This window comes from Carassius auratus, chromosome 41, assembly GCF_003368295.1.
Source record: "Carassius auratus strain Wakin chromosome 41, ASM336829v1, whole genome shotgun sequence".
NCBI lineage: Eukaryota > Metazoa > Chordata > Actinopteri > Cypriniformes > Cyprinidae > Carassius > Carassius auratus.
In genome coordinates this window covers 14,451,047-14,477,454 of record NC_039283.1, presented here as the reverse complement: position 1 = coordinate 14,477,454, position 26,408 = coordinate 14,451,047, and the positions used below count along the sequence as shown (strand labels likewise).

The 26,408-nt window shown below is 39.3% G+C and overlaps 1 protein-coding gene across 1 annotated transcript in view; it reads left to right on the top strand.

Annotated features, from left to right (window-relative positions):
* Positions 1–4,308, top strand: part of skap2 (src kinase associated phosphoprotein 2) — a 21,212-nt gene extending 16,904 nt beyond the window's left edge. Inside the window, exons 12-13 of the mRNA XM_026229048.1 lie at positions 2,521–2,614; positions 2,925–4,308. Of these exons, the coding sequence (XP_026084833.1) occupies positions 2,521–2,613 (93 nt within the window). The 3' untranslated portion in view covers position 2,614; positions 2,925–4,308. The remainder of the gene's footprint in view (positions 1–2,520; positions 2,615–2,924) is intronic.
* Positions 4,309–26,408: the final 22,100 nt, after the last annotated feature.

The following is a 26,408-nucleotide window of genomic DNA, read 5'->3' as shown; positions in this document are numbered from 1 at the left end:
CATTCGATTAATTTGAAATATTTAACGCGTTAAAAAAAAATAACGCAATTAACGCGGTTGCAGTTTTTTTTTATTTCCAGTTGTGGCCTATGTGTGTTCAACGTGCAAAGAAATATGGATAAGACCAAGGAAGGACTTTTAGACGGAAAGTTTCAGTATAAAACTCTGCCGGATTACTCTTCAGTCTGCCACAAGAAACATTACTCTTCATTCAGTCTGCCACAAGAAACAGCAACATTAAAATCATGAACTCAAATGTCATTGTTTAAAAAAAAACAAAAAAACAATGACTGTAACAGTGCGTAAATCAGACCTTTCTGTAACGCTAACGTTAATAAGCTTAAATGAAAATAACTAAATAATTGTGTAGCGGAGTATTTTTTGTACACAGTGCCGCGAACTGTCAATCACTCCTGTGCGCGTGCATCACTGTCCTCCTCGCAGCTGCAGCAACTTGCGCTCTCTCTCTTCATCAAGCTTTAAAACAAAAAGGGGACGAAAAGATCATATTGTCTTTGTGCATAGGCTATAGATTAATTAGATAAATGAATATCTAAATTTGTGCCTTGCCGTCTACGGTATTTTTTTAGAACTTAGAAAAAAGATGCTGCAGCCAATGAACAGCCAGCGGGGGCTGCAGGACGACCCAACCTCCGCAGACAGTTTTTAATGTTTATCAGACAATAAATACTCAAGATTTTGCTTTAGTATAACTCACAACGAGTTTCACACACCTTCTCCGGCCACGTTGAGTTGTTGACACTTAACAGTGGGAAAAGCGACACATGCGCTATTCACTTGTATAACTTAAGGGTGAATGGGTAATGTAGTTTCTGCTCTGGGTGGGATGAATTAGGAAGCTTGCATTGTGAAGGGCGCTCTGAAAATCGGCAGTGCAGGTAAAAGATTAAAACCTCTATTAAAACAGATGTCCAAATGAGCGTACCGGTACGCTACAAGCACGTTCTGGGCACACGGAGAGGTGGCGGTAAGCTCAAGAGCTATATTTTGAAGTGGCGGTACTGAGTACAGGTGCGTACCGGCCCACTTAAAGCACTGGCAATGACTATACTTTGGAATTTTTTTGCAGTCCACTTAGAATTCAACATGGAAATCATTTTTGTTTTTTATTGGCATTGATTGTTTTGAAATTCAAATGGTACTTACATGCCTGTGTTTTTATTTCTGTAATAAATATGGCTTTCAAGCCAACAGTTAATTTGGAGGATATTGATGGTTTATTGCAGGTATGTTGTTTACATGAGAAAATCTGTGTTACAAGTTAAACAAAAATTCCAATAAACAATCATATTTTGAATTTAAATAGTTTCTTTGTCTTGAGTTTACATTAATTATTTACATTTTACATTTACATATCCAAAAAGTTTCAGTCTTTTAATTGCGATTAATCGCGATTAATCGCGATTAATTTTAAAAAATTGTGCGATTAATTAGTTAATTTTTTTTAATCGATTGACAGCACTAATAATTACATATTATTTATTATATTTAATCAGTTAAATTGGTTGTCTTTTAAAATAATTGCGTTTTATTAAGTTGTGTTTCTGAAATTAGCATAGCAACAATTTTTTTTATATATTTAATATGTTTTATTTCCATATTTGTTTATTTTATTTCCTCATTTATCATTGTTATTTAGAAAAACTAAATTCAGATTTTTTTTCTCTAACTGTGAAAATGCACTGCTGTCAATAGAATAAAGATAATCTCATGTTTTCCGACCATGTTTTGAAAGAAGAATAAAATATTAAACATTAATGTTTTATGCACAGCGCACACATTTACTCTGGCAGCCCTAAAATACAGTTTGTACTTTTCCTGGTGAACCCTCCAGCACCCACTTTCAGTTCAGTGGGGGTCCCCAGACCCCAGTTTGTACGGCTCGTCCAAAGGTCTGCCAGGAAATGGAAAGATCAGAAGGCATCTGTGAGAATCAGAGGAGTATCGTGGATGTGGAGAAAACGCAGGGTTTAGTGGCTTTGAAGTGAATGGCACCGTGTGATCTGTTAGTAATTATGGAATAAAGAAAGCGAGACCGATGGAAGCATCTTATCTTCTTTTTTATCTTTATGGCTATCTTTTCCATGAGCTGGAGAAGAGAAGAGCTGATCTGTCTCTGTACGGAAAGAGAAGGACTCTGTCCCCGGGCTCAGATCTGCTGTGCTTCATATGAAATATATCTCCCGTTCACATTCTCTCGTGTAATCTTTATAGGTCCTGTGGGCCTTGTGTCCTTCAATTGGCCTTGGAAAGACAGACAGGAGGATGGGAGGGAGACAGAATGGGGGGTAGGGATGTACGCATAGAGACAGTATGAGAAGAAAATGAGGAAAAACCTGAGGATGAACGGGTAAATGGACTATATATCGACAGATTTCATTCCCCCGAGCGTTGACCTGTTAGATTTGACCTCGCTGACTATGTCACTGCGCTGACTGGTCTCAACAGTGAGTGAGTTTAATGAATGTAGGTAATCGGTTGTCTTTTCTTTTTCGGCAGGAGTACGACATGTTTGGCTGGTGGGTGGGGGAGATGAAAGGGGCCGTCGGAATCGTGCCTAAGGAGTATCTCCTGGAACTGTACGTGCTGTAAGGTGAGACACCGATCCTGGAGTGGAAGTCTATATGCCTTGCCTAACCTGTACATCTGTTTGTTTTTGTTGTACTTAAAAATTATTTTTGAAGTTGTACATAAAACCTATAAATGATTATTGGAGTACAATGTACAACAACAACAAAAAAAAAAACGTACTATTTCAGTCTCTCCACATCAAAATGTATTCAATTTGTTCCTTAAATTTCTTTTTTAATACGTGTGAAATGGACATAATTTTCACTCAGAAGTTGCTAGTACGAGTAAATCCTGTGCCGTTTTTTTAATTGCACAATTTTGTTCATTTCTAGGAACCTGTGATGGTCTGCTGTTGTAGCTTCATGTTCCACAAGCCGCTGTCTCTCTCTGTGTTTCTCTTCGTCTGTGTGATATGTAAAGCAAACTGTTCAAAGGCACAAGTAATTGTAAAATATGTGCAGTGAAGGATGTGATGCTTAATTTTTTGCAGATTATTAAGTTATCACGTGCTGTAGTATTTAATAGGATGACTGAGTGAATGTAACCCTCTCTTTTGTCTTACAAAGGCATTAAGCTGTAGCTAAAAACAGTATGAAATAAAAGCCTGCGCGTTCACTAAACGTTCTGCAGTCAGTTTGTATAGTAGCCACCAGGGGGCAGCAGCGTATAACGCTCTTTATAATGATTTCAGAGCAGATGTAGAATGTCTTCATTTGCTTCCTCCATAGGAACAGACAAAACAAGACAGGTCTCTACACGGGTCACAAGTAATGTTTGTATGTACAGTCACAATGTAGCAGTATGCCACGAACTGATGGGAAACAAAATCTCTGACCTTTTTATTCAGAACAACAAACAAATAGCAGTTATTCAGATGAGGAATTGATTGTCTGCTGTAGGAGAACTGTTTGGCATATTGGCTCGTATCTTCACGGACCGCTGCGTTGACATCCACAGATATCTGCTCACTGAAGTGAGAAGCTTAATTAAAACATGTGTCAGGCCGTTACCTTTTCTTCCAGGAAGAACATATCCAAACGGATTGTTACTATTAGCGTATTAACTTGCTTCACACAATTAATACTAAAGACATTTTAATTTGATCATTACATAATATTGTATTATATACCAGTTGATAAACTATTAGACTCGGGCCTGCTGTTAAAGTTGAGCAGCATGGAACAATTTCAAGCAAATGTTGACACCGTGTTTAATATTGAAATCTTATGTTTGTTTGTTTTTTTGTAGCATCTTCAGCCAGATCTGAAAAGACCAGAATCTCATGAAGAACTATTTGTGTCATATTTAATACCAGAATCAAAAGAGAATTAAGGAATTATATTTTATATGAGATCTCGTCTTCATCTGAAACTCAGTTTCTATTGTCATTATTATACATGCAAAAAATATTTCACTAACTGAACATTTAAATGGCATGACTTTAGTCTGTACATTTTGATTGTACTTGACAGTTTAAATAACTAGATTTTATTCTGCATTACAGTAAGCTGCTGACATAATTGGGGTGACATAAATGGGTTTATTTGTATATTCCAGACTGCAAATAAAATAACAAATTAGATATTTTTAGGACATATTATATTTCTTATTCTTATCTAGCATTTAATTAAATGCTGCATTAAGAACTGCTGTATGAGAAAAAAACAACAATGCTGTATTGGTTCTTAGCAAAGCTTAGAATAAATTCATTTATATGCAATGTAGCTGTTTCTTCACTTTTTAGCTGTGTTTCCTGATAATTTATTGCAATGGTGGAATCTGGAACACCGCAACATTCCTGATTGAACTCGTCCAGTCCGTTAAAGACTCCGCACTAATGAAGGAGCTCAAGGTGGAGAGGATGTTTCCACTGAGCCACACATCACACGTCAGTAGCTCACTCTTCCCTCGGTCAGGGAAGGAGAGGACAGGATGTTAGTGGTGAGAGGAGTGGAGGTAAGACACCTGTCGAGGGAGGTGGGGATTCATTAGTATTCCTTTTACATTTCCCATCAGTTCCTGAGCAGAGCGGAGAAAGGAGGGGCACCATCCGTCTCCTCCACAGAGGTCTACACAGAAGGCTGAAACGGAGAGGCGTGTGATGTCATAGAAGTGGTTGAATAAAGCATTAAACTGCATGAAAAGATTTTGGTGCGGATGTTGAATTTCCTCCTCTGTGAAATGCTTAATTACCACTTCCTGTCTGAGGACTTTACGGGATAGTTCAACCAAAAGTGACAATTCTGTCATGCAACTTGTATGACTTTCTATACTAATATTATATAAAATGAAAAACTTAAAGATATAAATTTTGCTTTGGCCACTAAATGAAATAAAGTTTAAGCTGGAGAACTAAATTTACTAAAATTTACATTACATTATTTTTGATAAATAATTTGCTCTCATTTTTGTGTACGTCTTTGTTGCTTGTTTAAAGGTTTAGAATGTGTATATTTTATTTTGTTGCTTTTTTGCAAATAAGAAATCCCAATAAAGTATATGAACCATGAAAAGAAATCCTAAAACTAAAATAGAAGTGTTAAAATAAAAAAAAAAATGTATAAAATTGCTTTTAAAATTTAAATAAAAACTGAAAATACAAAAATAGAACCTACACCAAAATATTAATTCTTCAATAGTACATAAAATAACACTGGGACCAATAAAACATTCAACCCCATCGTCTTTCACTGTATGGACAGAAAGACATTTTTCTTTTTCAGAATATCTTCGTCTGTGTTCCACATGCAGAAGAAAGTCAGTCATACAGGTTCGTAATGACAGGAGGGAGTAAATCAGAAATAAAACTACCGTTTTAAGACACACCCTGTCAGCATGAAGGTAAAACTGAACAGCTCTCTGAAGTGTAACAGAATAGCTACAAAGTTAAAGTAGACTGTTCGCATATAGGTTATGTTCTAGATATTGAAAGAACACTCGTTTCCGTTCAGGTCCTGTTTTGTAGCGGCTGGGAGGTTTGCGGCAGCAGATGGGCCGTCCCGCTGTGTGCCTGATTGAAACACAGAAGCTGGCCTCGACTCATAACAACATCACCAGCTCCTGTCAGCTCCAGCCAGGGAACAAATCAGCCTTCCTGCGGCTCTGCTGCAGGGAACACCACTCTGCTCGGAGGAAAAAGCGAGGCCCGGCCAAGGGCACAAAGGGTCCTTACATTTTAGGACTGCCTGGCTGTCAGAGGTTATAAGCGCTGTGCTTGTACCCACAGATGATAGTCATGAAAATCAAAGCTGGAGGTGCAGATGGCCAATCCGTATGTGGAAATCCTCTGCAGACTGCACTGTGAATATTGAAGTACTGATTATATAAACTGGTCCAAATAGACTGGTCACGATTACACGTTTGAAGATAAATCTCAGGTTAATGCTTGTTTGAGAAATCTCAGAGATCATTCAAATGTATCGTTTCCCATACTGATTGCAAAATGAATCGTTCTTTGAATGTTTTCGCTAATGTCCACATAAAAAAAGAAAAGAAATGAAGACTACTTCCAAAAACCTTTTGAGAAAATTCAGTATGTTAACTTAATTGTTAATTCATTCTTAAAATGTGTTTTTGCTACCTGGGTAGGTCCTGGTTTTGAGCACAGTGATGATGGGTGGCATTTGTGGTTGAAGAAAGCAGGGTGGAGGGTCTTTGTCTCTTGAGCTGATGATATAGTGAGCTGGAGCTCCGAGCAGAATGATATGAAGCCCACCCTCTGTCCTCTGGGTGACATTCAAAGGATCCATAAATCCTGCTCTTTATGGGGCCAGTTTGCCATAAATCCCACGACCTAATTGGAGATGTAATGAATTATCATAATCAGTCATAGGCGGTTTTACATTAAATGGGAGGTGTGTATGCCACGGGGTGCAGTCCATCATGGGGGACAGAAATCTGTGTTTGTGGACAGCAGAGATTTCATCGGAAGTTTCCCCAGCTGTCTAATCAGAGATCAGATGTGCTGTGTATGTTTCTCTCAGACAGATTCCTAGATCATAATTCAGAACATTAGCACATGGTTTTTGCACACATTCTGCAGACAGGGGGGCAATCTTACCATCTTTCTCAGCTTTCAACTAAATTTGTCTGTGATGAAAAGCTGTCGTCAAAGACCGTTTTGCTAAATATTACCATTTGATTTTATAGGCTAATAAATGATTTGGTTAATGGATCTGCACTCCTTCCCCTGCTCTGCTCCAGACAGCTGTATATCCTTTTTTACAATTTGTTGGAAAAATATAGGTTTCATAAATAAGTGCCACAGAACAATTAATATGGAGCGCATTAAATTCTAGAAATGATGCTAAACGCTAATAATTAAAACAACTGGAAAAGAAGTTTGAGGAGTCGAGCTGAAAGTAGAGCAGAGAGGGCAAAGAGGAGAGCAGGTGCCCTTTTGGTAATGATGCTGTTTATATGAGCTAACACTGTAAAAGAAAATGGCAATTCACGGATGAATTGTATCATTATTTGTGTGGAACACATCTGCAAAACATGGTCAGGATTTAGAGGAAATTATACTGAAAATGTTTTATGTATTTGTGTGCATGAAAGTTGATTAAAGGTTAAGTTATTAAAGGCACATTTTCAATCACCCTCATGAAAAGGAAGTAAACTTTTAACAGTAGTACTTGATATGGAAATAATACTTTACAAGAATACACTTAAGTGCGAACTGAATGCTTAACTGCATGAAAATTGCAATTAAACAAAAAGTTTACCTTTTTTACAGCTACATGTAGAATTTAAGTATATATATGTTATTTCATAATTACTTTTTTGTCTTTGAAATATGGTAATTGCAAGTATTAATGTTGAAATATAACTTAAATATACTTTAATGCATTTCTATTTAAACTTCTACATCATATATTTAAATATATTAGAACTTACACATCTGTAATGCGGAAGTTGCAATTTAGTATATTTAAAATATATTAACTATAAATGTAATATTGAATAACGCTCTACAAAAATATAATCGAGTACTTTCCCTTTTTTCGTATTCGTTAGTCAGCACACGAAAGTGTACAGAAAAAGGACAAAAAAAAATATTAGGATTTAAAATCTACTTTCAAAGTAATACTTAATTTTTAATTATTAATTATTAAATTGCACTTAAACATATTTGTAAGTATACTTACTCTCTTCAAGTACATTTAAGTAGCCTTTTATTTCATTAATATTAGGTATCTGTACAGTTTTTTTTCTTGATATGCTGTATACTTTTAAGAATTTAAGTTCACTTTAAATTTGTTTTGGAGATCATTGGCTTCCATTGTATGGACTTTTTTTTTCTTTTCTTATTTTGCTAAATAATTAAACGTCATACATGTTTAAAATAACATGAGGGTGAATAAATAATGAAATATTTTTTTTGAGTCAAGTATTCCTTTAAATAGCAATATATTATATAAAAAAATCTACCTTTTTCGGTGTACATGTGATTTATTACCGTATAACTGAAGAACATTGTGGTGTTTTAATACCTCTTTGCTCACTTATCCAGAAATAATCACACCTTTATTACTTTCCCTTCTTTTTTTCTCTCTATTTCACTTCTCTTCGTTCACACACAGTTACAGAAAGGCACACCTCACTAACTCTCTTGGAAATAAGAGGGGCTTATTTATGTGGTATCCCCAGGCATTCCTCAGGGAAATATACTACTTTTCCAACTGGCCTCCTGTCAGCATCCCATTAAGGCCCTGTCTTCATTTTATGCCTCTAAATCTGATGCGGACACCACTGAAATGTAAGCAAATATTAATTGGGGTCAGTCACAGCAGAAGCAACTCATGCAGGCGTCTAATGTAAAGTACCTTTGTAGACCCATGGCATTACAGGATGCTGACGCCTCACATTTTCCACGCATGCTGGTTATGGCTGCGATGATTCATAATGACCATTGTGCTCTGCCTTCATATTTTTCAGGCAAGTGTTTTATCAATTAAAAGAAATACTGTGATGGTACCCTATAGTGCCACAGAGAATTTAGCTTTAGACCTGTATAACTGACTCGATTGTTAAATTGCACAGTCACGAAAGGGCATTTGTGTTACTTACCTAATCTGGACATGACCCAATAAAGCAGCATGCCATAAAAGCAGACAACAATCTTCAAATCTTCTGTGTAAATTGTAATCTGTTACTTATTAAAAATTGTGTGTTGGAAATTGTTGTTAGTAACGTAATTGGATGACACATTTTATGTAATCTAGTCTGACTGTTTTTGATAACCTAATTCATTTATTAAATGGATTTTGATAGGGTTAATTTTTTTACAAAGAAAATACATTCCATTTTTACTATATACTGTAAACATTTCAACTACATGAACTGCACTAAACATTACACCAGGAGTTTGTGAAGGAACTAAGAAAAAAGAAAATAGGGAATATAAACAAATTATTAATTACTTGCTTTTAAGTAATCTGATTATGAGCATTTTAAAACATCATATAATCTAGTTATACAGTATAATTAGTTATTACCCAGCACTGCTTTTTCTGTATGAGACATCTCATTGGTCCACAGAAATGTACATTAAAGATGCTGTATGTAAGTTTTTGACTCTTAAAAATACTATGGTATGTTTGCAGATATTTAAGAAACATGCTAAGTTAACATACTTGTTTATCTGAAAAACAATGCTACAGTCAGTTATTCTCCTTTTAAAAGGTGCGTTCCGGGCCGGATTGTGGTCTCTGTTTTGGTTTGTGAAACCCACCCACTGCAGTTTACCCAATTGTATTTCAGCACCCAGGGTTGCCAGATGGCGGAAAACACAGCATATTTCATTTCATTCATCATCAAGTGCGCTCGTTCCTGTTGGGGTGTCGATCTGGCAACCTGCATGTGCATCAAGCCGAGTAGGTAGGGGTGGGTGAAAAAAAACCCTCTCCAATGTTTTACATTTGGACTGCAATACCTAATTCAAACACTCGGTGTCAATACGACATGCAGCACCTTTAAACCTGATGACAATTTTAGATTGGCTGTGATTGTGTTAAACTGTACAGCAGCTTTGCGCTTAGAGTGGACGGATAAATAACTTAAAATTTGCTACAATGCACCTAGTTAGGACCATTCAATCAGGACTTGGTTGGTTAGGGTCATCTCTGTGACGATCGTGTTCAGTGAGACACAGGAGAGAGTAGATCCAATTGCAGATGTTCTTTATTTAGGATAATCTGCTGAACTACTAGAGTCTCCCCTCGGCTCGGCTGATCTACCAGTCTACCAGTCTCTCCTCCCCTCTGCGGAACGTCTCAGTCGAACTCTCTGAGCACCTGACTGATCCTGTTGTGGCCATGTAGGCTACCCTTAACTTGTTCATGTTCTTTGTTTCAGACTTGCCCAACCAGACTTGTCCTCCTGTTTAAGAAACCCAGGAGGGAGGTGGACCGGCGGAGGATCAGGGGGAGGGATGGAGGGCCAGGTCCAAAGGTGGAAAACAGGCAGAAGAATAAATAAAAAAAAAAAAAAAAAAAAACACAAGTCCAGGAAGGACATAGTGTGACGCCCACCAGGAGGGAGCAGAAGACCACCACATCCGTGTGGCCGAAACAGACGCCCCCCCCAGGGCGGAGCAGAAGACCACCACATCCGTGCGGGCGAAACAGACGCCCCCCCAGGGCGGAGCAGAAGACCACCACATCCGTGCGGCCGAAACAGACGCCCCCCCAGGGCGGAGCAGAAGACCACCACATCCGTGCGGCCGAAACAGATGCCTCCCAGGGCGGAGCAGAAGACTACCACATCCGTGTGGTCGAACAAACAGGAGGACAAGTCTGGTTGGGCAAGTCTGAAACAAAGAACATGAACAAGTTAAGGGTAGCCTCCATGGCCACAACAGGATCAGTCAGGTGCTCAGAGAGTTCGACTGAGATGTGACGAAACTCTGGAAGTTCCACAGAAGCGAGGAGAGACTGGTAGTCTGGTAGATCAGCCGAGCCGAGGGGAGACTCTAGTAGTTCAGCAGAAATGTGGAACGGCTATGGTAGTTCATCAGAGATGTGGAGAGGCTCTGATAGTTCAACAGAGAAATGACAAGACTCTGGTACTCTCATGGTGTTTCTACTGGGTTCCAGAAGATCAATGCTAAATTGACTCTGCTCATGAAGATTATTGGTGACTTGCATTTGTTCATGAAAATCATTGGTGACTTGTATTTGTTCATGAAGATCAATGGTGACTTGCCCTTGTTCATGAAGATCGCTGGTGACTTGAATTCTCCCAAGAAGAACCCCGGTGACTTGACTCTGTCCTTGAAGTTCACCGGTGACTTGACTCTGTCCCTGAAGATCACCGGTGACTTGACTCTGTCCTTGAAGATCACCAGTGACTTGACTCTGTCCTTGAAGCCCACTGTAGCTGCCATTCTCTGCAGTGGCTCCGGGCTGGCGGCCACCTTGTGCAGTGGCGCTTGGTTGGTGGCCATCTTGTACTGTTGCGCTGGCATCAGCAGACGTGACGTGAACAGTCTCTGGATCAGCAGACGTGATGTGAACCCTCCTGGGAATCTCTAGGATTTTGGATAGCATGGAGAAATAATCCAAAAATGTTTCAGCGGCCATCTTGGGCATTTGCGCTGGGCTGGCGGCCATTTTGCATCGTGGCGCTGGGCTGGTGACCACTTTGTGCTGTGGCACTGTGCTGGCATCCATCATGCCTCGTGGCGCTGGACTGACGGCCATCTTGTGCAGTGTCGCTGGACCTGCAGCCATCATGGGCAGTGGTGCTGGGCTGGTGGCCATCTTGCCTCATGGCGTTGGGCTGGCGGCCATCTTGTGCTGTGGTGCTGGGCTGGTGGCCATCTTGTCTCATGGCGCTGGGCTGGTGGCCATCTTGTGCTGTGGTGCTGGGCTGGCTTCCATCTTGCCTCATGGTGCTGGGCTGGCAGCCATCTTGTGCAGCGGCGCTGGCTCGGCAGACTTGCGTCTCCTCTCCCCTCTCCGTCCACAATGGTGAGACGGCGGCTCCCATCCGAACCCAGGGTCGACGGGGGGCCATAGTGGAGAGTGATGCCGGACCTCCTCTCGACCACTCACTCCTGAGCGACCTCCCCTGGTCCCACGAAACACGACCAGGCGGGTACCCTCAAAACCATTTCCTCTATCCTGCTCAGTGGCTGGGGAGGAAGCATCAAAAAAACATACTAGAAATCTTATCGATGGAGTCCTTCTGTGATGATCGTTTTCAGTGAGACACAGGAGAGAGTAGATCTAATTGCAGATGTTCTTTATTTAGGATAATCCAAATCGTGGTCGAAACAAGCCGAGGTCAAAACCAAACAATCAGTCCAAAAACAAAAAAACTAATAAACAAAAGAGGGAACAGGAAAGAACGGGAACTCGGAGGACGAGAAGGCAAGGATGAATATCGGAAGACGAGAAGGCTGGATACATGAAAGGTAAGGACTCCATACAAACAACAGGAAATGACTGGTATTTATAGGGAGGCTAATGACAATAGAGTGCCTGCACCTGGTGCAATTAGCAGGAGTTCAATTACTGTGATGACAGGACAAGACTAGTGGAATCCTAGTGCCTACGGTGAAGTGCCTAAGGGGAAGTGAGCCCACTAGTGGACACCCAGGGAAACAGAGACTAGACAGCGTGACAATCTCCTGCTGGTAAATGCCTAAACTATACCATTACGAGTATATACATAGGTAATATTTTACCAGTGATAAACTATATTTTGGAGTGTTCTTAAAAAGCTTCCCATCTCTGCTGGTCACATACTTCCTAAGGGTTATGTGCCAGCTGAGCAACTGCCATTGATTTGAATGGGAATGCGGACGGATAGTCTCGCATAGCCATTCATGGCAGCCTTCATTGCCCAAAGCCCGCCCATGAAGCCGTTTGAACTACATGTCAAACAACCAATCACAGTTTGTTTAGTTTATCATCATGTTTCGGGGCATGAAAATGTCGCTACAATAGACCGGTGTGTCAAACTCTCGCAAACATTAAATATATTCATATACTTTTGAAAATCCAGCATTTAGTTAAAACTGATAAGCGCTCGTAGTCAAAGTTGTAAACACTAATACTTTCTTCTTTCATGATGGGGGTTGGTTTCAAGGGTTTTCGGACAGAACATTAAAGAACGCGACACACACCTCTCCCAGAAATCCTGTAGAATTCAACCAATCCGATGACGACTTCGACACTCCTGAGTCCTGAAGTGTTTAGCCAACGGTCCGTGGGCGTGACGTCTGAGGCTGAGACTAGCTGATGGATAGCTCTCTCTATGCATTTTAGATCTCCTCAGTTAGGGTACGATGTAAACTGCTCTAGTTTTGAACCCATGTGTACAGAGCTATTATTTAGCTCCCCAAAAATGTAGAACTCCACTGTTCCTTCACCATTTGCAGTGACTTTGGCGAAATGAGAGTGAAACTTGACTTCCTCCATCTGCAGTGTGGTGATTTGAGGAAGACATTTTATGAGGTGTTGTCTGCAATCAGCTGCTTTGCGTTAAATCAGAGACAGGACAGCAGAGGAAAGGGATGGGTAATTCATTAAAAGCCCTGCAGACCCAAAGCCATTATTAATTGTTGTTCATTCAGCTTGTTCATTTGGCTGTAGTGGTAGCAGCATACAGCCAGGTCTCATTTATCAGAGGAAAAGAGAGATCCCTCCAATGACTTTTCGAAAGGTTCTAGCAAAGTTTTACGTCTGAAATGTGACCAGGACTGCAGCTCTCAAACAGGTACCAAGGCTTGGGATGTTTCTTTAAGATAAAAACACAGTGCCTGGATTAGTTTAAATAACTCTTAAACTCTAAATATGAGAGTAAATAAGTTTAATAAAAAGTTTGGCGTTACTAAGTGTTTATTATTATTACTATTATTATTACACTACAACAGTCGTTTCCTTAGTCAGTGTTCTAGTTTTTGTTGATTCAGTTGATGCTGAGAATTGCACAAAATATTAACAATATTCTTGTTTTAAGCATAAATAACATTTAGTGAGGTTCATGATTACCAAAATAAATTAATTAATAAATAGAGATTGCAAAAAAAAAAAAAAAGAAAAGAAAAACTGTAATTGAAGATACATTACCTTTGTAAGTAAATTTCAGTGTTATTTTTGTATTATTTATATACTACTATAGCTTTTATGACTATTCTAAATTAGCTTTTATTTTTAGATTTTCAGTTTTCATTTTAGTTTAGGTAACGTTTTATGTTTTTCTTTTAATGTTATTATATTATTGTTTTTTTTATTTAATTTTGTTTATTTTAAGTATTTCTTTATATTTTATTTTCATTTGTTATAGCTTTATTTATTTATAGTTCCATTTTAATTTCTTTAGACTTTAACTTGTTATACTTACAAACATATTTCAGTTAGTGTTTATCTAAATATCTAATGTTATTTATTTATTTTATTTTAGCTTTTATTTAGCTTTAATTTACTGAAAATATAACTTTTTTGTAAATATTTCATTTTAGAAATATTTCAGTTTTTTTTTTTTATTAAGAAAATTATTTTGGCTGTATTTGGATTGATCTTGGTTTTCCCTTAAATTGTCTCTTTGTAATTGGTGGTATCATGTAATTGGATCTAAAATCAGTACTCCAGCATCTACACAGTGTGGTTGGAGATATATGTTTGAAGAAAATCGGCACAAGTTTCATCCCAGTACATGGTGTCATGTTTAAGACCCCCCAGTATTTGTAGGGCTAATAGAGAAAGAAAGCAAAAACATTGAGAGAGAATGCCTGTGCATGTGCATGCATAAGAATGAAACCTTGCTTGGCCATCAGAAGTGATATATGTGCCAAATTTTCTCCCAGAATAAATCAGGGCCATCAGCATGACAAGTGTTTTTCCACCTGCTATAAACATCTCTCCCACGCACTCATCCGTCCCAGCATTGCAGAATATTTACTGGGCTGCTCCTCTGTTTACTGCAATGACATACCTGACTCTGATTGCCAGAAAAGTGTCCAGATCGGCGTGCTAACCCTTGTTAGCGCGTGACTGAAGTACTGTGTGTTCTTAACGTGAGCTAGACAATGAGAAGACAAATCAGCCCTCTGATACGACAGTCATCTGAGACCAGAGGCAGCTGCCAAACTTTGTCTGAAATTGTAGATGTGACAGCATCCAGACACAGACACACACATTTAGCGATCAAGCTCAGTGTTGTGATTCACAGTACAGCTGGGATTCGGGTCCAGGAAGTGAGTGTTTAGGATAAATTAGGAATGTGGATCTTGATCAGATTAGAAATGCTGAGCTTAAAAGTGTGACTGGTCGTTGTGTACCTCTGAGGACCTGCCAAAGTGTCCCTGAGGTGATTTAGCACCTCAAGCCCAAGGGGGAGCTCACATCTGTCAGGGGTTGCTGAAGAGGTGCTGGCATGTGACTTATGCCACGGAGAGGTCATGGACATGTTGTGTTCTTTGATGAAACACTGTGAATGCTTCTCAGATGTCTGACTGAGTCAGGAGAACCCAAGCAGATCATTTCCCTGTAACTGTGCTGTTCAATCATATAACCATGAAAAGGAGGCAGTGTTTTAAAGGTGCACTCCATCATTTTATTTACATTTGAAAAGTTTAACACATAAAGAGAGTAATAGTGTTTTTTAGAAATATATATTTAAAGAATATACAGGTGCTGGTCGTATAGTTAGAATATCATCAAAAAGTTTATTTATTTCACAAATTCGTTTTAAAAAGTTAAACTTGTATATTATGTTCATTCATTACACACAGACTGATATATTTCAAATGTTTATTTCTATTAATTTTAATGATTATCACTGACAATTAAGGAAAATCCTAAATTCAGTATCTCAGAAAATTAGAATATAACTTAAGACCGATACAAAGAAAGGATTTTAGAAAATTGGCCAACTAAAAAGTATGAACATGAAAGTATGAGCATGTACAGCATCCAATACTTAGTTGGGGCTCCTTTTGCCTGAATTACTTCAGTAATGCGGCGTGGCATGGAGTCGATCAGTCTGTGGCACTGCTCAGGTGTTATGAGAGCCCAGGTTGCTCTGATAGTGGCCTTCAGCTCTTCTGCATTCTTGGGTCTGGCATATCGCATCTTCCTCTTTACAATAACCCATAGATTTTCTGTGGGGTTAAGGTCAGGGGAGTTTGCTGGCCAATTAAGAACAGAGAAACCATGGTCCTTAAACCAGGTACTGGTAGCTTTGGCACTGTGTGCAGGTGCCAAGTCCTGTTGGAAAATAAAATCCGCATCTCCATAGAGTTGGTCAGCAGCAAGTAGCATGAAGTGCTCTAAAACTTCCTGGTATACGGCTGTGTTGACCTTGGACCTCAGAAAACACAGTGGACCAACACCATAAGATGACATGGCACCCCAAACCATCACTGACTGTGGAAACTTAACACTGGACCTCAAGCAACGTGGATTTTGTGGCTCTCCTTTCTTCCTCCAGACTCTGGGACCCTGATTTCCAAAGGAAAAGCAAAATTTACTTTCATCAGAGAACATAACTTTACACACAGACTTTACAGGTGTTTTGAGATAATAAGCTGATTAGAGTGTGGCACAAGTTGTCTTCAATATTGAACCTTTTCACAATATTCAAATTTCCTGAGATACTGAATTTGGGATTTTCCTTAGTTGTCAGTTATAAACATCAAAATTAAAAGAAATAAACATTTGAAATACATCAGTCTGTGTGTAATGAATGAATATAATATACAAGTTTCACTTTTTGAATGGAATTAGTGAAATAAATAAACTTTTTGATGATATTCTAATTATATGACCAGCACTTGTACATACCAATAACACATCTAATCATATCAGTAGCCTAATAAAAGCGGTTTTATTTAATATGGAAATGGTTACCTCATGGTGGCTGCCATGCTCAAACCACATGGTCGGATACTTGTTTTATGTCAGTAATCTTCCTGTTACTGGATTTTTGTTCAATCTCCGAATACATTAGTCATGGCTGACTTTGAGCAGCACATTTCTACAATGGCAACAGTTACTAAATGTTTTCTTTTTAGTTGATGCTGCATCCACACCATTAGGTGTCAGTATACGTTAAAGACAACTGCCATATCAGCCAATGTTACATTAACAAAAAAAACAAAGAAATGTCAGTTATTGGTCTATATTAAGAGATTTTAATTTATCAGTGTCAGCCAACATTTGATACATATCGGTCAATAGGTTTTAGTTGTGCATGATTAGTTTTACATTTAGTAGATGAATCTTTAAAAACATAATTTAATAGCACCATAAATCAATATCCACTTTTCATACTTTACATTATTTTAAGTACATTTTTTTATTATTTGTAATGAATATAGACAAAATAATATAGACTTTGTTTTTAATTACTCTATTATCAGCTCTGTATCAGCAATAATTTTCAAACTTTTAGGCATTTATAATTATACTTTATAACGTTTTTTTCACATGACTTAATAATAGTCTCCTTGGGTTGCATCACTTCATTTATGCAGCTTCAGTAACATTACTCTTTTGATTGAAAATGTTCATACTGCATATTGATAATGAACCTAACAAATGAATATTAGAATGAAATAAAGATACACTGACCCTGATTCTACGATATATCTCTAAAATCATATTCTTGATCACTTTAGATTGCTACTGACACCAGCTTATATTCCACTATTCACATTCAACACCACACATCCAAAGAGTGTTGATTTAATTTCTCCCCCTCACGTTCGACTTCACATCAGGTCGTACTGAAGGAATTCCTTCTGAAACAATTACCTGAGTGTTAAGCCCTGGTTGTGTGGGTATTATACGAGTAGCAGGTGTGGTAATTTGAGTCATTTGTGGCAGCGTAATGATGAATGGTGTCAGGAGTAAACAATCAGACTGAGGGAAGTGGATCTACTGCAGAGTAAGGAGAATTTAGTTTCATCATAAAAGAATTCTCCCATCCTCTATTTCACTCCGACACTTTTATGCTCTTTTTATTTTCAAGCTTATTGCGGCCGTGGGCCACGTGCTGATTTATATGGTCTGGCAGGGATACAAGGGACCCTCGAGGGACCAGGCCCTCCCTCCCAAAGCTCCACGTTCACACACGCACACACACACACACACACACGCATATAGAGCTCACCCACTGGGCACTTCCCTTTTCTTCCTCTAACAAGATATTATTTTGTCGCAATTCTGGCGTGGTTATCCATCACGTGGAGGGGGCTGTGTGAAACAGTGTGCCTTTAAGCACTACACACGCTTATTTAAAATGTGTCTGCAGAAATCGGTTATGCCCATTCATTCAGGAACAGGTTACAATGATGCCATGTTAGGTGATTTCTTCTAAAAGGGGTTCTTTGTCTCAAAAAGTGTGATACAATGGGCCATAGACGAATAGCTACAGGTTAGAAGTGAGTTAAATTGTATTTTAATGAATGTGATTTAATATGCATGTGTGAAACAAAATCCATATCTGTTTATTATGATTCAAAACAGGCGAAGAAGTGCTGATTAAACAGTGTTTACAACAGATAGTTCTGGTTCTCAAATCTGATCGGGTGAAGAGAGAGCGATCTGACTAAAGTGTGATTGCTGCTATAACAGTCCAAAAAAACTGGGACTTTTCATTTCTTGCTTGTCCATGTTTCATGCCCTGAATCCATGTTTCAAGAGTGTTTTTGTGGTGGACTCTTTCATTGACTTTGCAGCTTACATATAGATACATAAGTAGGTAGTAATGAGAATGTGAAACGATTCATTCAACTGTTTTGTTTAAAACACTGATCCAGTAATTGAGTAGGTACTGTACTTCTTTTTAATAAGCAATTACTTAGCAACTGTTCAAAAGTATGATATACTTTGAATGTCTGTATTATGAATGAAATCTACTACATTTGTCATTGATGCTTCATTGTCATTAACAGCTCCTCTCCTGTGGCCTCATGGGATGGACATTAGTTAGGGTAGATGCTATATTGAATTTTATGCGGATGAAAATGAGTCTGAAAGGGATATACTTCTTTACAATAGTATGTGCTGTATACAAGATCACATCATATCCAAAACTCACAACTTTCAGTATGGTTTAATTTTTTTCAGCTGAACAACTGGCATGCTGTTAAACATCAGTACTGTCCATTGTCAGCTCTGTGTTCCTGTCTTGTGTTTGTCTCCTCATGTGCTTTCCATGACCTAGTTTTCCCTTGCATGTTTCATGTCTTTATTTGGTTCTTCCTGTTCCTATTGAGTTCCATTTGTTTCAGTTGTGTCTTGTTAATTCCCTCCTTCAGTTCCGTTTACTTAAGCCCTGTCTTTCCTGTGTCTATAGCGTCATCTGTTAATCGTTGCTTTCCCGTGCTGTGTGTGTTCCTTTCCTGTGAATTATTAAAGACTGTTCCTTGTTTCTCTCCATCGACTCTGCGCTCTTTCGTTCCAACACAGTAGCAGTAATGACAAGTAACTCTTAAACAACTCTTAAACATTATGTTTTTCTCCTACTTTGTAGTAGGGAAGAATGTGATTTCAAATTAAGCTAATGTCTTAATGAATAAGCCATTGAATCATTCACTCAACTGATTCATTTTAAAAATGCAGATTGATTCAGGAGTGAATTTACGAAATGCCCTGTACTGTGTGTTGCTCAGAGACATGAAGCTATATCTTTGTTTGAAACCATTCCGTGGTGTAGTTAAAACAAAATAAATGCTACTCATCACAATCATGCTGTTTACACAAATATCAGCATGGCTGTAATCAGGTAGACTTATGATACTGTTAATTATGATCGTGAAGATATACTCCAATGCCCCTTCTTTTTACACATATTTCGTTAGACCCTTTCATTTAAAGTACACACAATAATATGTGGTTGTTCTCAGGAGGATGTTATATTTTCAAGGTTATATCAATCCATTATAATATGAAAGAATTTGAAAAAAAGAAAAGAAAAAAGATTACAATATAAAACCTTTATCTTTGGATTCGCCCTCTAGTATTTTTGAGACGAGGGCAACTTGATGCTCTTTAATACCCAACCAAATGACACGAGTCACTTCACAGCACTGCACACACAGTAATTTCTTCATCTCCAGCAAAAATATGCTCTCCCGCATGCAGTGACGGGGACCCCATCCGAGCGGAACCAGGCAAAGGTAGCCTGTCAAGGCTGATGAATGGGGGACATACTGCATCCAGATTCATTTCCCTGCCGACAAGTGAGTGACGGGGAAGATGTCTGGCTTTGGCAGTGATGGCAAGGCGGGCTGTTTTTCAGATGGAGCTTAATGTTAAGACAGGACACACAAATCCCCTCCCCTTCACTGCAGTCCAGATCTAATGGAAGACAATGAGTTATTGCAAGGTGACAGAGCGTATATATTGTATTGTATGAAAGACACAAAAAGCCTTTGAAGAGGATCTTGCTTGTAGATCACTGTACACGTGGCTGCATGTTTGTAATTAAATTTCAAAGCAAGGGGCTGTGTGTGTTTGTTGGCATCCTATTACAACACATTGTAGGAACTTACATATCTTTCATCGGGTGCATCATGCACCTTTATTTTTTGGAGGTGGCACCAGTGCTGGTCCTGGTTTAGTTGGTGCATTAGACATATGATATATTAAAAAATATCTATAAACTTTTATTTAAAAATACATCATATTTTATTTTATATTTGTGATATAGCTTTCAATTATACATTTTTTTTGTAAGTTGCTCTTGGCTTAAAAATCCATTGAAGATGTATTTTTGACGACTGGGTGAAGAAGGAGGACCTCCCATACGAGTGCTGAGACGAATATTTTCTCAGGTAAAATACACTCGGGAGTCACCGGGCGGGCAGAGGGATCAAAAAGACGTGACAAAGAATCAGGTTTGACATTTTTGGAACCCGGGCAGTACGACAGAGTAAAATCAAAACGAAATTCTTATGATCAGTCCAAACAATGAAAGGTACCCCTGAACCTTCCAATCAGTGATGCCACTCCTCTAAAGCTAATTTGACGGCCAACAATTCTCTGTTACCAATGTCAAAATTGCGTTCAGCAGGAGATAATCGATGGGAGAAAAACGCTTATCATCCGAGGCAGCACGTTGGAAAAGAACTGCTCCTACCCCCACCTCTGATGCGTCGACCTCCACCACGAACTGCCGTGTGGGATCAGGGGCTACAAGGATGGGAGCCGAAACAAAGTGGCTCTTGAGGTTGGTAAATGCAGTTTCGGCTGCATCTGTCCACCTGAACAGAGTACTGGGGGAGGTCAAGGCCGTCAGAGGTGAGACTAGTTGACTGAAATTACGAGTGAAACATCGATAGAAATTGGCGAACCCCGCTGTAGGGCCTTACGGGAATCTGGAGATGGCCAATCTATCACAGCCTTAACTTTGTCAGGATCCATACGTATTCCCTCGGACGAGATGATATGGAATATGCATTTCTCCGCCTTGACAAAAAGCCCATTCTCAAGTAATCTCTGGAGCACTAGTCTGACGTTTTGAATATGTTCCTGGAGAGATGAAAAAAAAATCAGTATGTCATCCAGGTAAACATATATAAACTGATCTACCATGTCTCTCAACACGTCATTAACGAGTGCTTGGAAAACCCCTGGCAAGTTGGAGAGCCCAAACGGCATCACCAAATATTCAAAGTGCCCTCTAGGGGTGTTAAAGGTGGTTTTCCATTCATCCCCCTTCCTGATGCGGACCAAATGATAAGCATTACGTAAATCCAATTTTGTGAATACGGATGCTCCCTGTAACCTCTCGAAAGCTGAAGACATCAACGGTAACGGATAGGTGTTCTTTATCGTGATGTTGTTCAGTTCTTGGTAGTCAATATAAGGTCGCAGAGAACCATCCTTCTTACCCACAAATAGAATCCCGCCCCCGCTGGACAAGAGGAAGGGCGGATGAACCTCGATGCCAAGGAATCAGAAATGTATTTCTCCATGGAATCCCTCTGCGGAATAGAAAGAGAGTAAAGTTTGCCTTTAGGTGGACACTTACCTGGCACTAACTTTATCTCACAGTCGTAGGGATGATGCGGAGGAAGAGAAGCAGCACGGGACTTACTGAACACCTCCTTCAGGTCAAAGTACTCTGCAGGCACGTTTGATAACACAATGTTCTTTTTCTGAAAGACAGAAACAGGCACAACAGGACAAGCAGAAACCAGACAAGACTCATGACAACTTTCACTCCACAATGTGACAGTGTTGGAACCCCAATCCACTCGTGGATTATGTTTGATTAACCAGGGGTGACCTAAAACAATGCGAGCTACAGGGGAGTCCATGAGGTAAAAGGATATGGTTTCACTGTGGTTGCCTGAGGTGAGCAGAGTGATGGGTTCAGTTTAGTGGGTGATGTGTGGCAGTTCCTGGCCATTGAGTGCGGTGAAATGGATGGGATGAGACACAGGAAGGACAGGAATGTTCAAGTGACGTGCAATGAGAGAGTCAATTAAATTACCTTCGGCCCCAGAGTCCAGAAGGGCATGACAGTCATGAGTGTGATTCTCCCACCGCAGTTTCACCGGTAGGAGAGTCGATGATGTGGTTGAGGACTTCCCGGCGGAGATCCCACCCGATAGTAGCCTCAAACTTACTACCGGGCTGGCTCTTTTACCGGGCATAAATAGATGGAATGCTCTGAGCCACCACAATATAAACACAGTCCTTGGGACCTCCGCCGCTCTCTCTCCCTCCGGGAAAGCCGAGCTCTACCCACCTGCATGGGTTTGTGATGGGAGAGATGGGATGGCATGTAGGACTGACTTGTCTATCTAGGTGGTTAATCCGATCATCTACCCGAAGGGCCAGGTCGATTAGGCCATTGAGCGTTGGGGGCAGCTCCAGGAGGTAGATCTCCTTCTGAACACGGTCGGCCAGCCCATGCAGGAATTGATCCCGCTGCGCCACCTTGTTCCACTGGCACGCAGCCGCCAGGGTGTGGAACTGAGTGGAATAGTCCGCCACTGATGATTTTCCTTTTTTCAGGTCCGAGAGCTGGTGTGCAGCCTCCCTGCCGGCCGCAGCTCCATCGAAGACCTGTTTAATTTCATCGGAGAGGGCGTGGAACGAGGTGCAACACGGATGTTGATTCTCCCACACCACCGTCCCCCATAAAGCGGCTCTGCCAGATAGTAGAGTAATCGCAAATGCAACCTTGGACTCCTCTGTCGCGAAGGTGCGGGGCTGTAATGCAAAATCGATGCAACATTTGTTAAGAAAAGTCTTGCAAAAGTTTGGCTCACCGGAGTAACTCTCTGGCACCGGTAGTCGCGGCTCTGGTCGGAAGTGGTCATGGGAGGTCTCCAGGGGGAAGGGCGGCGCAGGCGGTGCGTTGGGCACAGTGGGAGTGGTGAGTTGGTGAATCTGCTGGGTGAGCTCGGACACCTGTGTCACCAGTGCTTGGATCGCGCGTCCGGTGTTCACGATGCTCTCCTGCTGCTGATCCATGTGGTTGACGCTGTGGTGAATAAATTCCGACAGTGAAGTGGTGCTCGCAGCTTCCATGGTTGGTGAGAGCATTCTGTGACGACTGGGTGAAGATAGAGCAGGAAGCAAGTTCAAGGTTAACCCTCAAAGACCGAGACAGCCGCCCGCGGCTAAAAATAACTGTTGGTTTAAAAATTTTTATAACTTTTGAACCGCTAATCCATTCTGAATGCTTTAAAAAGTGATGTAAATCAGAGATTCTCCAAGTTTCGGAGATATCCTATTTATCTCATCTGGACTAGCGCAGTAGTGGACGTGATTACGTCATCACATTTAGCCAACATTGATTCGTGAGAAGAAACCAATGTTTCCGTTCCTCTGAGCCAAACAGAAATGATTGTAGACGCTTAGTCCCACCCCCGAGCCCAGATTGGTTCAAACTGTACCATATTCAACCAATAAGTAGTCTTTTGAACTCCTACTTAACATATGGCTATTGAAATACGAACGAACACAAAGTGAAAGTAAATTCTGTCGCGAGTGCATGGATACAAAAACAAACTAATACATTTGCATGAAAAAACCCTCCGAAAAAGCACACAAAAAACACACGACTGAGAACTTTGACATAAAACAAATCAAAACCAAGGATGAAACAGTGGTACATAGCTGACAAAGCACAGGGATATCTTCATTGAATCACTAGGCAAAATCGTAAAATCGATTCTGACCCATTACTGGCAGCGGATCTCGCATATATATATGATGTCTGTTATGTTTAAATAATTATATAAATATATAGTTATATTATGTAGTTATATATAGTTATATAGTTTACGCATATTATTTATGTTGCACTCTGAATATATCTCACTCATTTTGTATAGTTTGTGAATCATTTGCACTGTATAAGACAATTTGTGCAATTGTTTTTACTATATGCTGCATATTTTGTGTTTATTGTTCATACTCGAATTTAAAATATATTTCTCAGAAGTGTAACTGAACATTGACTTGCTCCACTAGAAAATAACAAACATTTTCTGTATGTATCTGATGTGATTACCGGGCTGTATGGAAATGGTCACTTTTGATATTGATCCAATTGTACATACATATAAACACAATAAAGGTCAACAAGATTAAAATCTGATGCATGTTTATGTTGTGAGATGATATGCAGTTGGTATCATAAACAGAGCTGACAAGCCTTGAAGCAGATGGTGGTGTCCCCCGTGGAGTCATTCATTACCTTTTGTAGTTTCTGTTTGGGAACATACAGTTTGGGAACATACAGAATGAACAGATGACCGCCACACACACAACAGAATAATTAGCAGTGTCAGAAATGACTAAATTTCTACATTTAAGGACAATGTTTAGTCTCTGCTTGATTTATTATTCTAACAATATAAAACATAATTGTATGTCTAGTACTTCTTTGTACTCAGTTCATTCACATAAATTCCCAATCTGATAAATTAGCTTGAGAATGTGTTCCTGTGGCTCAGTGGTTGCACATTGCATTAGCAGTACAAAAGGTTGTGGGTTCAATTCCTAGGAAACACACATACTGATATAAAAAAAATTTAGTCGGAATGTGCTGTAAGTTGTTTTGGATAAAAGAATCTGCCAAATGTAATGTAAATTTCTCACCTAGCAATATCTTTAATCAGAATTATGCCATAATTTGCAATAATTCTGTATAAATAATTAAGCCTGAAAAAGAATATTAAGAAATATCAGATATATATATATATATATATATATAAAAACAATACAGAAATTAGGTGCACATTTTGTCCCTTTCAGTGGCATTTTGAACCCCAAATAACTCTTGATTTTTATTTAAACAGGCCCTATGATCTAGGAAAAGATTGTATTGATTTATTGTATTGCAATATGTAAATAACAAATAAATATGCTTCGTTAACATCTATGAAAACATAAACTAACATTGCTACACAGTAGGCTACAATTCCTTCCACAGATCCACAGTTCAGTTAATTCAGAAATGTCATGATTTAGAAAATGTAGAACATTCAGTTTTATCCCCACACCCTGTAGAGGACCCTTTGTTTAAAACCCTGGCATCAGATGTAAGACAGTGTTCACTTCAAACTTGGTGAAGGTGAAGGTCTGCTCAGTTTTTAGTGCTGTCATGACAGTGGCCATTCCTGCTCCTCTTCCCCCTGTGGCAGCTCAAGGTTAACAGTCTGTAGAAGAGGGAAACAGACAATTACAGACTAGTCAATAGCTCTCTCAGAGTGGAGCACTATAGTATACAGCTGAAGTCAATAGCAGCATCTGAAATGGCATCCTATTAGCTGTATGGCTAAAAAGAAATTTACTATTACAATGCTCCCCTCATTTAGGAGATGGCAAAAGAGGCCCATTGGGTCTGGCATTGACTATTCCTTAAAGGTGCAATAAGTCATTTTTTCCTCATTAAAAAGTTTCAAAGAAATACATTGTACTTTTGAAAGATGTGTAAAATGGTGTACACTCACATGAGATGAAGACTCAGTAGTTATATCAGTGATCTAGAAAAAGCTATTTTATTTAAAATGTAGCAAGTCATCTCACGGAGGCCGCCATTTTGAGATCACACCACAAGCTGAATACTACTAACAATATTTCGCCAACACTTCCTGTTATCAGAAACTGTCAGTTGCGAAAACAAATCATTCATGGGTGAAAAGTTTGTCTGTGAATAGAGTATACAATAGCAAAGAGTTGCTTTTGCAAGGGGCTACTGTACATCCACACCACTGGGTGTCAGTATTACATATGAGATCCCTGTTTTATAACCAACTGCGACATAATTAATTAATACAATAAATACATAAATAAATTACAGAGTAAACATTAAAACAGAGTATTATTGAATAACTTGCTGTTTTTCTGAAGGATATTCAGTATCAATGATACTCAAGATATCAAGATATTTTCATTTAAAGGGGACATTGGATGCAAAATTCACTTTTACATGGTAAAGAGTGTGGACACAACCATCCTACAATGATAAAAAGAAAATCCATTCATCCTTTTTTTAACCATCCCCAAAAATCCTAAACAGTCTTAATTATCAAGCTATTTTGATTTTCTGAGCAGTATGACATCACACTGCCCAGGCTCCGCCCACGGCCGCTGATGTACTCTCCCATATTAGCATTTTTCCGCCCTCAGCAATTTGTACATTGTCCACCATTTTCTCTTTGCTCGAGCGACAACAATGTCTCGTAAGCAATGCAGGTGTTTTGTAGTTGGATGTTGAAAGTTAATATAATTTTCTCCCTGACATGAGAGCAACTGAGGACGAAGTGGAACAGTTTTGTTTTTGTTGGTACGAAATGTGTCACTGCGAACAGAGCTGTTTCCAACAAGGTAAAA